This window comes from Vanellus vanellus, assembly GCF_965231255.1.
Source record: "Vanellus vanellus genome assembly, chromosome: 27".
NCBI lineage: Eukaryota > Metazoa > Chordata > Aves > Charadriiformes > Charadriidae > Vanellus > Vanellus vanellus.
This window is the reverse complement of record NC_138932.1, coordinates 2300583-2314387: the sequence shown is the minus strand read 5'-3', so window position 1 is coordinate 2314387 and position 13805 is coordinate 2300583. Positions and strand designations below refer to the sequence as shown.

Here is a 13805-nt window from a genome sequence, read left to right as displayed (position 1 = left end):
CTCTTGTGGCAACAGGACGTGGGGGATGTCCCCTGCCTGTTCTGCCCCTGTCCCAGGAGACCTCCCAGAGCCCCCAGCCTGGCGGGCAGCCCAGCTCCGGCTCAGCCTGGCGGGATGGGGACACTGCGCCGGTGGCCGTCCCTGCGCCAGGGACGCATTTAGGATGGGATTAGAGAGGAGACAGCCGGGGTGCGGAAGGGCAGGTGGGGACCCCTGGCATGACGGTGGTCGCGGGGGTGCCGTGTGCCAACACGTGCGTTGCCACCTGGCCACGGGGCTGCGCCTGGTGTCATAGAATCACAGAATCATTTAGGTTGGAAAAGACCTTTAAGATCATGGGGTCCGACTGCCATGGCACAGCTCGGCGTGGCGCGGCACGGCTTGACACGGTCTGATGTGGTGTGGTGTGGGCGGGAAGGGCACGGCGGCCTGTGGCAGCCCTGGGTGGGTGCCATGTGTTGCCGATGCTCCCAGACAGGCATCTTGCGCGCACACTGGCGTCACACACCTGTGTCACACACCTGTGTTACGCGCCTGTGTCACGCACACGGCCTGTGCCCATGTCCCACGGGTGTCTCGCGCAGCGTCCCCGCGGCAGTGTGCCGCCCGCGTGCGCCCCCCCCCCCCCCCCACACACACACACACTCCGGTCCCACTCGCGTCTCCCCTCGCCCTCCCGCCGGAACTACAACTCCCAGAAGCCCTCGCGGAGCCCACGGCCCCGCTTCGCCATTGGCTGCTTCCGTGGCGCCGGCGCCGCTCTTCCGATTGGCTGTCCCCGTGGCAACGGGCGGCGCGGGGCGGGGCCCGGGGGCGGCTCCTCCTGGCGCCGCGGGTTTGTTTGCGGCCGCCCGGTGGCGGCGGCGGTGGCCGGAGCGGGAAGCGGCGAGTGGAGCGGAGCCGAGCCTCGGCGGGACGGGCATGAGAAGTGGGGGAACGCAGAGCCGCCAACGCCCCCTGCCCGGGGCCGGTGCGCCGTGGGCAGCCCGGCGGAGCCCGGCGGTCCGCTGGCCCTGAGGCTCCGGCTCCCGGAGACATCGCGCCGACCCCCGGAGACCAGCCGCCGCTCGGTCTGTCCCGTCGGGGCCGCCTGAGGGGGGACCTGGGCTATGCGGTGGTGGCTGCGCGCCGCCGTCCTCAGCCTGCTCGCCGGTGCTGAGGGTAAGGGGCCGCCGTCCCGCCCGTGGCGGAGGGGCCGAGGCGGGGCGGGAGCCCGGGGCCGGGGCGGGAGCGGGCGCGCTGCCGGCGGGGCCGGTCTATCCGGTGCCCCCGAGATGGGGGTGGCGGCCGGGACAGCGCACGTGGTGCCGCCGCCGCGGGGCCGGGAAGGGGCGGGCTGAGGGGTACGGGGGGGCGGCAGGGTCCCGTCGCACCGGCGGGACTGACCCCCTCCCGCCTTGGTCCCAGCAGGCAGCGGCCAGAGCGAGTCCCGGGCCGTGGTGGGGCGAGTCGGGGAGAGCACGGTGCTGGGCTGCGACCTCCTGGACGCCCACGAGGCCCGTCCCCCCCTCTACGTGATCGAGTGGGTCCGCTTCGGCTTCGTCCTCCCCATCTTCATCAAGTTCGGGCTCTACTCGCCGCGGGTGGACCCGGAGTACATCGGTAAGTCCCGTGGCCAGCACGGTTATGGGGTGCTGGGGGGCCCACCGGGACCGGCCCGGGGCAGCACACAAGGCCGGCCAGGCTGTCCCCGGTGTCCCACGTCCCCAGTCTCCTTGGCTGGGCCCCAGCTGGGGGCTGGTGCTGTCAGACCACATTAATCACGCTCCCGGTGCAGTGGGGAAATGCAGGGCTCTCCCTCCAGCCCTGGGCAGCAGGAGGGGACGTTGTGGGGCTGGGGAGGTCCCCATGGCAGGGCAGAGTCCCCTCCTTGTGCAGCAGCTCCAGGGATGGCCGGAGTAGGAGGCACAGGGGATGAGGATACCCAGCTCGCAGGGGAGATGCAGCCTCTCCTCCAGCTCAGCTGCGGGAGGGATCCCCTCTGGGACAGAGGGTGGGAGAAGCTTGCCAGGTGGGAGGCTCCTGTCACACCGGCTGTCACTCCTGTCACTGTGGCCTCTGGCTGCCGAGGCCTCCCCCAGCACCACCTGCTTGGGAACAGGGAGAGCCGCATGCCCACCTGCCCGCACCCGGGCTGTGGTGTTGTGGCACTGCCTGCCACACTGCCCTGGCTCTCCTGTCCCGTCTGCTGCACCGGACGGGGGCTGGTGACAGCAGGGTGCTCTGCACCGGGGGCTGTGGACCCCTGGGTACTGCCACACCACTGCCTCAGCCCATGTGGGTCGCTTGAAGGTTGAGCCTGGGGAGGGGATTTTGGTGAAGCCGCTAATTGGCGGTGCTGGGCTGGTTGGGATTTGGAGCAAAGCTGTGCTGGGGAAGGTCTGCAGCGTGGGAGGGGGATATTCTCCTCTTTACGGGATATTTAAAGCGAAGCAGTGGCAGACCTTGAGGGATCCCTGCAAGCGTGGAGGTGAAGATGATGGGAGCATCCCCGGAACGAGGAGGGCTGGGAGCTGGCCGGCGCTTTGGGCTGAGCCCATCCATGCACCAAAATCTTCCCGTGGGACGGGATGGGGAGGGCTGGAGCGCTGGATCATGCCTTGGTCGGGAACCTGCACCCGCTGCCAAAACCGGCCCTTGCCAAAAAAAAGCATGCATCAGGCTGAGGTGTGAGCCAACCCCTTTCCTGGTGCTGCCTCTTCCCGGGCTGTGAAGGAGACCGATTTCGGGGCACACCTCAGCTCTGCCCGCTGCCAGCCTGCACCAGGGAACACCTTTGCTTTGAGGCCAGCCCTGAGCTGGCTCTGTGGGACTGGTGGTGACAACAAACCCTCTGGTGACGACAAGGCACCTGCTTTCCCCGGAGGTTGGGGCTGGGCCCCTGTTACCTGAGCCTGGCGTTATGGGGCCCTCCCGCTGCAGGAGCTCCGGTTACCCTGAAGGGGCCTGGCAGTGCCCTGCCCGCTCCTGCCTGCGCCACCCCCGGCTCTGCCCTTGTCCCCGCTGCCAGTGCGGCCCCAGGGACGGTTTGGGATCAGCGCTGGGGGAGACGTGCTGGGGGAAGGGGACTGGTGGCTGTAATGAGGGCGAGGTGGGTGGGCAGGGGGGCTGTCGGCGGTCACCATGGCAGCGGGGCGGATGGTTTTCAATCCTCTTCGGGGCTGGGAAGGGAAGGGGCCGCAGGGTAAGGGCGAGGGCAGCCTCCCCTTCCAGCCCTTCCCAGGCAGAGCAGATCAGGCGTCACCCAGGGGCCGGGGAGCCCCCGCTGTCACCCACGTCCCTCGTGGGTGACTGCAGCCACCTCTGTGAGAGCCCTTGGGTCACTTGGGGGAACGGGGTCAGCTCTCCCACAGGTTCCACTATCCCCCACAGTGTCGTGGGCCACTGTCCCGTTGCCGTTGGCTGGCCTGGAGTGGGGCTGGTGGTCCCCGGCCTGGCCGCCTGCTCGGGCACCCCATTCCCAGCGACAAGCGTGGCGGTTGGGGCTGCTGCCCCCTTTGTGTCCCTCTGAATGACGGTTGCCAGGCACTGGGGGATGCTGGTCTGGAGGGCAGCAGCAGTTTTGTTAGCGGCAGGGTGGTGGAAGAGGAGGAGGGGGCTGGGGCCAGCACAGGGGATTAGGGGGAGGCTGGGGGCTGTCCCCAGGACACTCTGATCCCTTCTAAAGAGACCTTTGTTCAGGAGCCTGCTGCTCCTGTGAGCTGGCAGCTGCGGGCAGGAATGGGGGTTTCCCAGAGCTCCCTGGAGCTGCCCTGCATCCCGGGACTCTGCACGGGAACGGCTACGGGCTGGGAGGACCCCTTGTCTTAAGGGTCTTTTGCTGTGGCTCCCATCCCTCTGGCTGCTCCTGCCCCCCCCCCCCCTCATGTCTGAGGTTTGCCTGGGGTGTTGCTTCATGCTCCGAGTGAGGGATGCTGCCAGGGGCACCTGAATATGTCCGTCTGTCCCTGGCATCTCCTGACAGGGCTGTTAGAGCGCGCTGTGGGGAGAAGCAGGAGGGGTGGGAGATGTGGTGGGTGGCTGCAGCAGCTGGAAGAAGCTCCGGGCACCGTTGGGAAGGGTTTGCATGTGTTTGCATGCTGGGTTTGCACAGGTCTGCGTGGCCCCGGCACTCGGTGTGTGATCCTGTCCCTCAGCCGCCTAACCTCTGTGCCCAAACCAGCCTGCCCGGGTCCCACCACTCCTCCTCCTCACCAGGCTCGTCTGGCAGGAACGCAACCTCCCACTGCCGGTAGCACCCGCATGGTGCCTGGCCTGGGCTCGGGTGGCACATGGGGACCAGCTGTGACACCAAGCTCACGGGTAGAGCTGATGGGGGGGGGGGGGTGGGGTGGGGGGGGGGTTGGCAAAACTCGGTTTGTTGGAAACGCTTCAGGAAGATGCTGGTCCCAGGAGCTCTGGGATGTGAACACAAGCATCATGGGTGGCTCCCCTGCCAAGAGCCGCGCGCGGTGCTGTCGCCGCCGTGGCCTTGGCCCTGCTGCAGTGTGCCATGAGCAATGCTGCCCCGGGCAATGGCCCTGTGGCAAAACCCTCGTCCTCGTCCCCACCCTGGAGCAGCACTGGGCCGCGGGTGCCCGCAGCGGGGCCGGGGACATGTTGCCCCAGGGGTGCTGGGGCAGTGGGTGCGCTGCCTGTGCGCCCCGGCTGGGGCTGAGCCAATTGCCTGCTGCACGCCTGAGCCGATTATGGCGCTGATAATAGCCCAGGGGATTAGAGAGCTGCGCTCGCTGTCGCTTTGCGCCCTTATCCTCCTCCTCATCAAAGAGGCCGTGCAGCGCGGGGATGCTGCCTGCTTGGGGGGAGGTCCCCACGGCCTGGCAGAGACCCTCACTGCCGTGCCCCTCGAGGGGTATGTAGCGCTTGTTGCCACAGGGTGGGCGAGGGGCTCGGCCTGACACACACACACACCCCCCCATGCCATGGGGAGAGGGGACAGTGCTGAGGTGCCTAAGGGTGAGAGGGCTGGGGGGGTGCCCCCGGGAAAGGGTGGCCGAGGCTGTGGGGGAACAGTCCCTGAAAGGCGAAGGGGAACGGTGCGGAGGGGGGGGGGGGGATTTTGCTGGCAGCTTGAGGGAGAGCAGAAGGGGCAGTGGGACCAGCTCTCTTGCCCAGCTGCTGGGAGCGATGCTCGGGGCACAGTGACCCGCCTTGCCGGGGGCTGGGGGGGTCCCTGCGAGGCCACCCTATGCAGGGGCAGGTTGTAGAGCCCACCGCCGTGTCCTCCCCCGTTTCCCCAACAGCAGTGGGACGCGCAGTGCTAAATGTCGGTGTGACCAACCTCTGCTGCAGCACAGCTGCCCCAGCTTTTGTCCCGCGGTCGTTCCCAGCCCCCTGCAGCGCTGGCCGAGGCAGAAGAAGCCCAAGCATGGCCTGGCCGCGCAGGCGGACCTTACCGCTGCCAAGTGGGGCAGTCGGCCCCACTCCCCAGGGAAGCCGCTGAGCCCGTGCCGGGGACAAGCGCTGCGTGGGCAGGCGCACTGGGGAAGTGGGTGGCCCAGGATGTGGCTACCCCGGAGCTGGCAGCACTGGCTGTGACGGCTGCTTCTGGGTGTGCAGGTCGTGTACGGATCGAGGAAGGTGCCTCGCTGCGCATTGACCTCCTGCGCGCTGAAGACCAAGGCTGGTACGAGTGCCGCGTGCTCTTCCTTGACCGGCACAGCACCGACGCTGATTTCCAGAACGGCACCTGGATCCACCTTACTGTCAATGGTACCGGTTGATCCCACCCTCGGCTGCCATGCTCCCCAGCAGCAGCCAGGGCCTCTCAGGGCTGGGACTGGATCCACTGGTCTTCTAAGACCAGTTGAGCCAGACCTGGGGGTGAGGGTCTGGACTTGTCTTTACAGCACCCCCCACCTTCCTGGAGACCCCCCCTCCGTTCGTGGAGGTGCGGGACCAGGACACACTGAGCCTTACCTGCACAGCTGTTGGCAACCCCCAGCCTGTTGTCATCTGGAAGAGGAGCGATCTGACTGTCCAGAGTGGGGACACAGTGCAGGTGAGGATGGCAAACCACCAGTTAACCCCTGCTGTGATGCATCCCCCACCTCGTCCAGGGTCTCATGGGGCAGCAGCCAGGTGTGTGGAGCAATGCGACTCTGCTTGGCTGGAGAGCAGGTGCCTGTCCCCGCTGTGGTGGCATCCACCTCCTGTCACCGGCCCTGCCCACAGCACCATGTCCCTGAGAGCGTCCTGTCCCTTGGTGACCGTGCCACGTGCCCGGTGCCATTGCAGGTGAGGAACGGGACACTGAGCATCGCCATCGTGGAGCGCGCCAGTGCAGGCACCTACACCTGCCATGCTTCCAGCAAGGAGGGCACCATCACCCACACCACCCGTGTGCTTGTGCAGGGTAAGGGCAGGTGCTCTCCCAGCCCTGTCTGTGTGGGTCACCCCACTGGGTACTGCTGTGGGGCATGGAGGGAGCCACGTCACAGGGGTTGGGTTTTGGGGCAGGTGCAGGTATGATGGGTTTGGGGAGCAGCTGGGGCCATTCCCTGTCCTCACCATCCCCTCTGTCCCATGCTTCAGGGCCACCCGTCATCGTGGTGCCACCCCAGAATGTCACCGTCAACGTCTCTCAAGATGCCTTTCTGGCGTGCCAGGCAGAGGCGTACCCGGGAAACCTCACCTACACCTGGTTCCAGGGCAGCAGCAATGTCTTCCACCTCAGGTACAGCAGGGTTGGGGATGGCACCGAGGTAGCTGCGGGCTCCTGCTGGCGGTGCGGGGGCCAGGAGGCTGCTGTGGCCCTGCGAAGCTTGGATCTGAGGGCGATGGGCATTTCGATCGTCCCAGGGCAGCGAGGACAGTCCCAGCCGTGCCGCTCACCACTGCCCTTCCCTTCCCTTGCAGCCGCCTCCAGGCTCGGGTCCGCGTCCTGGTGGATGGGAGTCTCTTGCTCCAGCGAACGACCCCGGACGATGCTGGCAAATATACCTGCATGCCCAGCAACGGGCTGCGGAAGCCACCTTCTGCCTCCGCCTTTGTCACAGTGTTGTGTAAGAGCCTCGCAGCCCCTTACAAGCCCGGGCTGCGCTGTCACCGGCTCCGCTCACGGAAGGGCCCTGCTGGGACAGCCTGGGGGATGTCCCTGCAGGCCATGGTGGGTGGGAAGGGGGCACCCTTCAGCTGCCACAGGGACCCCAGCCCCCTGCCACCCTCACACAGGCCCCAGCACCCTGTTTGTCCCTACAGATCCGGCGCAGGTGACCACCATGCTCCCAGAGACCCACCTGCCCAAGGGGATGCAGGGTGTGATCCGCTGCCCCACCAGAGCCAACCCCCCGCTGCTCTCCGTCAGCTGGACGAGGGACGGGCACCCGCTGGAACTGGACAAGGTACCGCCGCTTGTGCCCTCCCCGCCTTCCCACCCCCCCCCCCCCGAGCCCCTCGTGCTGACCCCATGCACCCCTCTCCCAGCTCCCTGGCTGGTCCGTGAGACCGGATGGCTCCATTGTCATCGCAACGGGGAACGACGATGCGCTGGGAGTGTACACGTGTACCCCATACAACAGCTACGGCACCGCTGGCGAGTCCCAGCCCACGCGTGTCCTGCTGAAGGTGAGCCTGGGCAGGTGGGCGGCGCTGTCCGAGCACCTCACCCACGCTGCTGCCGCCCGGCTGCGCTGCGTGCCCGCAGGTCTGCACCCCATCCTGCCAGCCACCAAGCCCAACACCATGTGTGCCTGTCTTCCAGGATCCCCCAGCCTTCACGGTGCGCCCCAGGGAGGAATACTTCCAGGAGGTGGGCCGGGAGCTGGTGATCCCCTGCGCTGCCCACGGGGATCCTCCCCCAACCATCACCTGGCTGAAGGTAGGAGCCACCGCTCTGGGGAACCAGCAGAGCCCTCCTGGGAGGTGGATGCCGCTTTTGGCTCTTGTGGCATCACTGTAGGGCAGTCCCCGTGTCCATGATGGTCACATCTCTCCTGCTTCCTGCGGGAGAAGGGGCTCAGGGCACTTTTGCTTGTGTTGCCCTCTAAGAAACCAGGGCAACATCCTGCCGTGTGGTTCCTAAACCAGCCCCAGGGTGATGGATCATGTTGGCTGTCCCAGCCCTGGGTGGTTGCCCACTATCAGTGTGTCCGTGCCTTGGCGTGCAGGTGGGCAGCACTGGGAAGGGCAGCGCCCAGGTGGATGGGAACAGCAGCCTCATCTTCCGTCCGCTCGTCAAGGAGCAGCACGGGGTCTGGGAGTGCACGGCCACCAACCAGGTGGCCAGCATCAGCACCACCACCTCCGTTCACGTGCTGGGTGAGTTGTTGGTCCCTGCTGGGCAGATGCCGTGGGTGCTGGGCTGCCCTGGGGTGGCCAACACCAGTCCCCCTGTGCTGGAAGGGATGGAAATGCCACTGCACAGCCGTTGTCTGAGCTGCCCGGTCTGATAAGGTCTTCTCTCTGCTTCCCCCACCAGGTACCAGTCCTCACGCTGTCACTAATGTCTCCGTGCTCCCGCTCCTGCTGGCAGCCAACATCTCCTGGGAGCCGGGCTTTGACGGGGGTTATTTCCAGAGGTTCAGCGTCTGGTACACACCGCTGTGAGTCCTAGCGGGCAGGGTCTGGTGTCCCACACCCCTTCCACCCCACCTGGGGCCCTCAGCTCTGGATTCATGGGTCCCACATCTCCTCAGGGTGCAGCACCTGCCCCGGGCCCATCATGACTGGGTGTCACTCTCGGTGCCGGTAGGGGCTCAGCACCTCTTGGTGGAGAATCTGCAGCCAGACATGAGCTACCAGTTCAGCGTCCTGGCCCAGAACAAGCTGGGCAGTGGCCCCTTCAGCCAGATCGTCACCTCCATGCCCAGGGGTAAGAGGGGGCCCACATGTTCCCCAAAGCAGCCCTTGTCCCCCCAGAGCCCTCAAACACGTGGGATGCTCCTGTTTCTGCCCTGCTGTCCCCCCGCGTCAGCTCCCACACCAGCATCCCCTTTCTCCCCAGGCTTCCCAGTGACCACAGTGCCTCCAGAGCCGCCGGCCATGACCGTGCGCGTCTTCCTGTCCCCGCCGCAGGCTCTGACCGCCAACGAGACTGTGCGTGGGGTCCTGTTGCAGTGGGAGCCCCCGGCGCAGTTCTCGGTGGTGCTGAGTGGCTATGCGCTGGAGCTGCGGCAGGACAGGGGCGGCTGGGAGGTGCTGGACCGCTCCATCCCCAGCACAACGACCCAGGTCCTGGTGCCAGGACTCATCAAGGTGGGAATCTTACCAGGTGCTCCCTGGCTGTGGGGCAGCTCTGGGGGGGGACACAGCAGGGGAGGGCATCAGATCTCCTGTGTCGCTGCTACCCAGAGCGTCTGGTGATGCCGCAGAGCTTCTTGGCTCTGCAACAATGGGGTCTGAGGCTTGGCTCGCCACCGTGCCAATGAGGCTAATGGCTCTTTGCTCCCCCAGGACGCCTTCTATGAGTTCCGACTGGTGGCCTTTGCTGGCAGCTACATCAGCGATCCCAGCAACACGGTGAACGTCTCCACAGCAGGTATGGCCTAGGCAGCCACCCACTTGCTCTTCCCGCCCTGGGGACAGAAATCAGAGGTGTAAAGAGCCTGGTGCGGTCTAGGACCTTCCCAAACAGAAAGCCCTTTATGCAGCTCCCCACCCCCAAGCATCCCTGCTGCTAGACCAGTGGACGCAGCGCCCAGAGCAGGACTCCCAAAGCTAACTAACGCCATAGGAGCACCCGTCTCCACGTGCAGATCTGGTGTGACTTTGGTCTCACAGATCAGGTTAGCAGGAGAGCTCTTCGCAGAGCATCCCTGCTCCTGGCACCCGGCACAACTGAGGGCATGGGTCTGCCCGAAGGCAGAGCAGCCCCGAGAGGCAAGAGCCGAGGCTTTGCCATTTTATCCCTGTGGTGCTGGTGACATGAGGGAGGCTGTGCTGGCGCGCTCCACGGGTAACTGAGCCTCTGATGGTGTCTCCTGTCTGGCCCAGGCATGGAGGTGTATCCGTCTCGCACCCAGCTGCCAGAGCTCCTGCCGCAGCCGGTGCTGGCCGGGGTCATTGGGGGGATCTGCTTCCTCAGCGTGGCTGTCATCTTCAGCACCATGGCCGCCTGCATCATGAACCGCCGGCGTGCCGCACGCATGCAGAAGCGAAGGCAAGGTAGGAGCCATCTGGCCAGGCGCAGGTTACGGGTCCCGGGGCTCCCGGGGAGCTTGAAGCATTGTGGGTGGGAGCCGGTGCCTGGGGAGGGGACAGGCCAGCCCAGGGCTGGGGGGCTCACCAGGGGCGGTAGTAGGGCTGAGCAGGCGCTGCCATCTCCTCATCATCACTTGGCATTGCTTGCTGTGTGATCCCCTTGTGTTCTCATGACCTTCCAGATCCACCACTCGTCTTCTCCCCCAGCAAGAAGCTTCCGCCTCCACAGTAAGTCACACCATGCTGTGCTCCCTCTCTGTCCCACTCCCTCCCTGTCGCGCTGCGCTCCCCATCACTCGCTCGCCGCTGGCTGGGGGCAGAGGGACAGGCCAGGGGGCAGTCGTCCCCCCACCGCTGCTGGCCAGGGCACGAGGAGCAGGGTGCCAGGGTGAGGGTGTGCTGGGGGGTAGGGCTCCCCAGGGTGCTCCCTCTGGGCGGTTTTGGCTGCAGAAGGGATCAGAGAGCACAGGACCGGGTCAGTCAAGCCCGCAGCAGTGCAGGGTCTCGGTCCCTGCTGCCGGGTGCCTGGCACAAGGTGTCCTGGCACAGGGGGCAGCCAGACTAGCCTGGAGCAGGTGCTGCAGCAGCTCCCTTCTTCCTTACAGCAATTCTCGTGGCTCTGGTAGCCCAGACAGCACCGTGAAGCTGAAGCTACAGCCATCTCCATACCGGAGCCTGCGCCGGACGCTGCTGTGGGGCGAGAAGGCTGGCACCAGCCTGGGTCTCAGCATTGCCGGGGCCGGCTCCCAGTACACCGTGTATGAGAGCCATGTCGGGGAGCATGTGCCCCTGGAACGGATCTGCCGCGGCCCCGACGGACGCTTTGTGGTGGAGACTGACACGCAGCCGCAGGAGAGCGGCTTTGGGGTGCTGCCCTACGCTGAGCCGGAGCCGTACCCTCAGCGGGACGCCCTGGGGCCACAGCCCAAGCCCTGCCTGAAGCTGCCCGCCAAGGAGGAGGAGCCCATCTGGCGCAAGGGGGTCTCACTGCGCCCCCGGCCTGTGGGGCAGTCCCACCGGGGAGCCCAGGCCACCAGCTACCGCCAGGGCCGCTACTTTGGCTACGGCAGCAGCAGCCCCGTGGACGAGGCGGCAGCGTTGTGCATCATCAACATCAGCCCCGTGGCCTCCACCGCCACTCTGCCTTACAGCACCGTGGAGGAGCTGCGCGACAGCCCCGGCAGCGCCGGGCCCTGCCAGCGCACTGCCAGCGCCCTGTGGGACTCGCTGCCCCTCGAAGCCTCCCCCCAACCCCCCCTCGGCCCCCTGGCTTCCCCCAGCCCCAGCCTGGGCTGCAGTCGGCCGCTGGCCGGACCCCCGGCGCAGAGTGGCATCCTCCAGTACCTGAGCCTGCCCTTCTTCAAGGAGATGTGCGTTGATGGCGACTGGCCGCCCCCGGAGGAGCCGGCCGAGCCCAGCCATGCCGGTGGCCAGCCAGAACCCGCCGACAGCCCACCGCCTCCCCCGCTGGGGACTGGGGGCTCCCCGCAGCGCATGGGGCAGACACTGTGCCCGGACTGCATTGACACATGTGCCAACGCCACCTCCCCACCAGCCGCCGCTCTCCTCAAGCCCCCCAGGCTGCCAGTGGGTCCCACCAAGGCCTCGCTGCCCGGCACCGCTGCCTGGCCCGGCTCCCCCAGCCCCAGGGCCAGCCTGCGGCCCCCCACCCCGCCAGCTTGCCCCCTCCCCGCTGGCGGCAGCAGGACTGAGCCCGTGCCCCCCCTGGGCATCGCAGAGCCCAGCTGGACACTGGGCAGGACGTCAGATCCTGCCCCCCTGGAGAAGCTGCCACGGGGCAGTTTGACCAGCCAGAGCAGCGGCCGGGGCAGCGCCTCCTTCCTGCGCCCCCCCTCGCTGGCACCGTCCCTGGCGGGCAACTGCCTGGGCACGCGCCCCGGGGATGGGGGCAGCTGGCACAGTGGAGGTTCAGCGGCAGAGGAGGGCAGGGCGAGGATGGATCCAGCCCTCGGCAGCACCGGGAAGAGGTGAGCCACAGGCAGGATGCCGGGGACGAGCTGGCTCATGCCAGAGCAGCTCCCAGCCTGTCCCGTGGGGCTTGGCCGGGGTGTCCTGGCGAGGAGCTATCCTACTGCCTCCCAGCCCCTGCGGCACCCCGGCCGCTGCTCCCGGGGGACACCCTGCTGTGGGGTCCCCACCATCCCTGTCCCTGGGGCCCACCCCAGCTCTTCCCGCAGCATCCCTGCCTGCTTCCCACCCGTGTCCCCGTGTCTCTCGGGGTGCCCCGTGTGGGGCCGGTCCTGATGCCTGTCCCTGCAGGAGGAACACCTCGGTGGACGAGAACTATGAGTGGGATGCAGAGTTCGCCCTGGAGTCGGACATCCTCGAGGCGCTGCAGCTCTACCGCAGCGGGGACCCGGCACGGCCCGTCTCCACCATCGCCTTGCGTGACCTGGAGCGGCAGAGTGAGTGTGGCACCCCCTCACCCCCCGACGGTCGCGGTCCTGCGGGGCTGTCCCCCACCTTTCCCGGGGCGATGCCATTGGGGGGCAGAGCCCTTTGGCACCCGCACACCCGGGGGTGGCCCTGCGGGTGGGTGACGCAGCCGGGCCGGACGGTGCCTGTCTCCCTGCAGAGCCCGGCGGCGGCTCCTCCCCGGTGAGCTCGGTGTCGGCGGAGGCGTTGGCGGCGGCAGGCGGCCCCCCAGAACGCGGCACGGCCCTTCGCCCGGAGCTGGCGGCGTCCCGGCGCCGTGGGGAGGTGGCCCAGCAGCGGCGGCAGCGCCTGGGTCCCCGCGGGGGCTGTGCCGAGCGCTTCGAGCTGGCCACGCTGCTCTAGGGACCCCCCCCCCCCCGCTCCCCCCCCGGGGTGGAGAGAAAAGGACGTTGGGGTGGAATAAAGAGGCGTGAGAGCAGTGCCGGCTCCTGTGTGGTAGGGGGACGGGTGCCACCACCCACCACCCCGTGTCCCCCGGTCCCCCAGGGGCCTGGCACTTCCCCCCACCCCCAACTACCCCCTCCTGGTCCTCCCTGCAGGGCCCTCCCCATGCTCCCTTTGTCGTCCGTGTCGTCCCGTCTCCTCCTAATCCTGCAGCATCTCTCTTCCCCCCCCCCCGCTTTTCGCCTCTCTTCCCCCCCCCCCTTTTCGTCTCTCTTCCCCCCCCCTTTTCGTCTCTCTTCCCCCCCCTTTTTCGTCTCTCTTCCCCTCCCTTTTCGTCTCTCTTCCCCCCCCTTTTCGTCTCTCTTCCCCCCCCCCCTTTCGTCTCTCTTCCCCCCCCCCTTTTCGTCTCTCTCCCCCCCCCCTTTTCGTCTCCCTTCCCCCCCCCCTTTTCGTCTCTCTTCCCCCCCCCTTTTCGTCTCTCTTCCCCCCCCCTTTTCGTCTCTCTTCCCCCCCCCCCTTTTCGTCTCTCTTCCCCCCCCCCCCTTTTCGTCTCTCTTCCCCCCCCCCTTTTCGTCTCTCTTCCCCCCCCCCTTTTCGTCTCTCTTCCCCCCCCCCTTTTCGTCTCTCTTCCCCCCCCCCTTTTCGTCTCTCTTCCCCCCCCCCCTTTTCGTCTCTCTTCCCCCCCCCCTTTTCGTCTCTCTTCCCCCCCCCCTTTTCGTCTCTCCCCCCCCCCCCCTTTTCGTCTCTCTTCCTCCCCTGGCTGTTCGCAGTCCCCTCCTGGTGTCCCCCCGGAGTGTCTCCCCCCGTTCCCGGTGCCCCCCCCC

At 67.2% G+C, this 13805-nt stretch overlaps 1 protein-coding gene across 1 annotated transcript; it reads left to right on the top strand.

Moving 5' to 3' along the window:
* Positions 1–1109: 1109 nt before the first annotated feature.
* Positions 1110–12998, top strand: IGSF9 (immunoglobulin superfamily member 9; the record flags this gene model as incomplete). The annotated part of the gene is made up of 20 exons (XM_082495893.1): positions 1110–1161; positions 1411–1602; positions 5560–5712; positions 5850–6001; positions 6238–6355; positions 6535–6676; positions 6859–7004; positions 7201–7343; positions 7426–7566; positions 7703–7819; positions 8109–8259; positions 8420–8543; positions 8637–8812; positions 8945–9195; positions 9394–9478; positions 9934–10104; positions 10323–10368; positions 10746–12128; positions 12421–12566; positions 12737–12998. The coding sequence occupies 20 exons, from the start codon at positions 1110–1112 to the stop codon at positions 12937–12939; spliced, it is 4092 nt and encodes a 1363-aa protein (XP_082352019.1). The 3' UTR covers positions 12940–12998.
* Between the last annotated feature and the right edge of the window lie 807 nt (positions 12999–13805).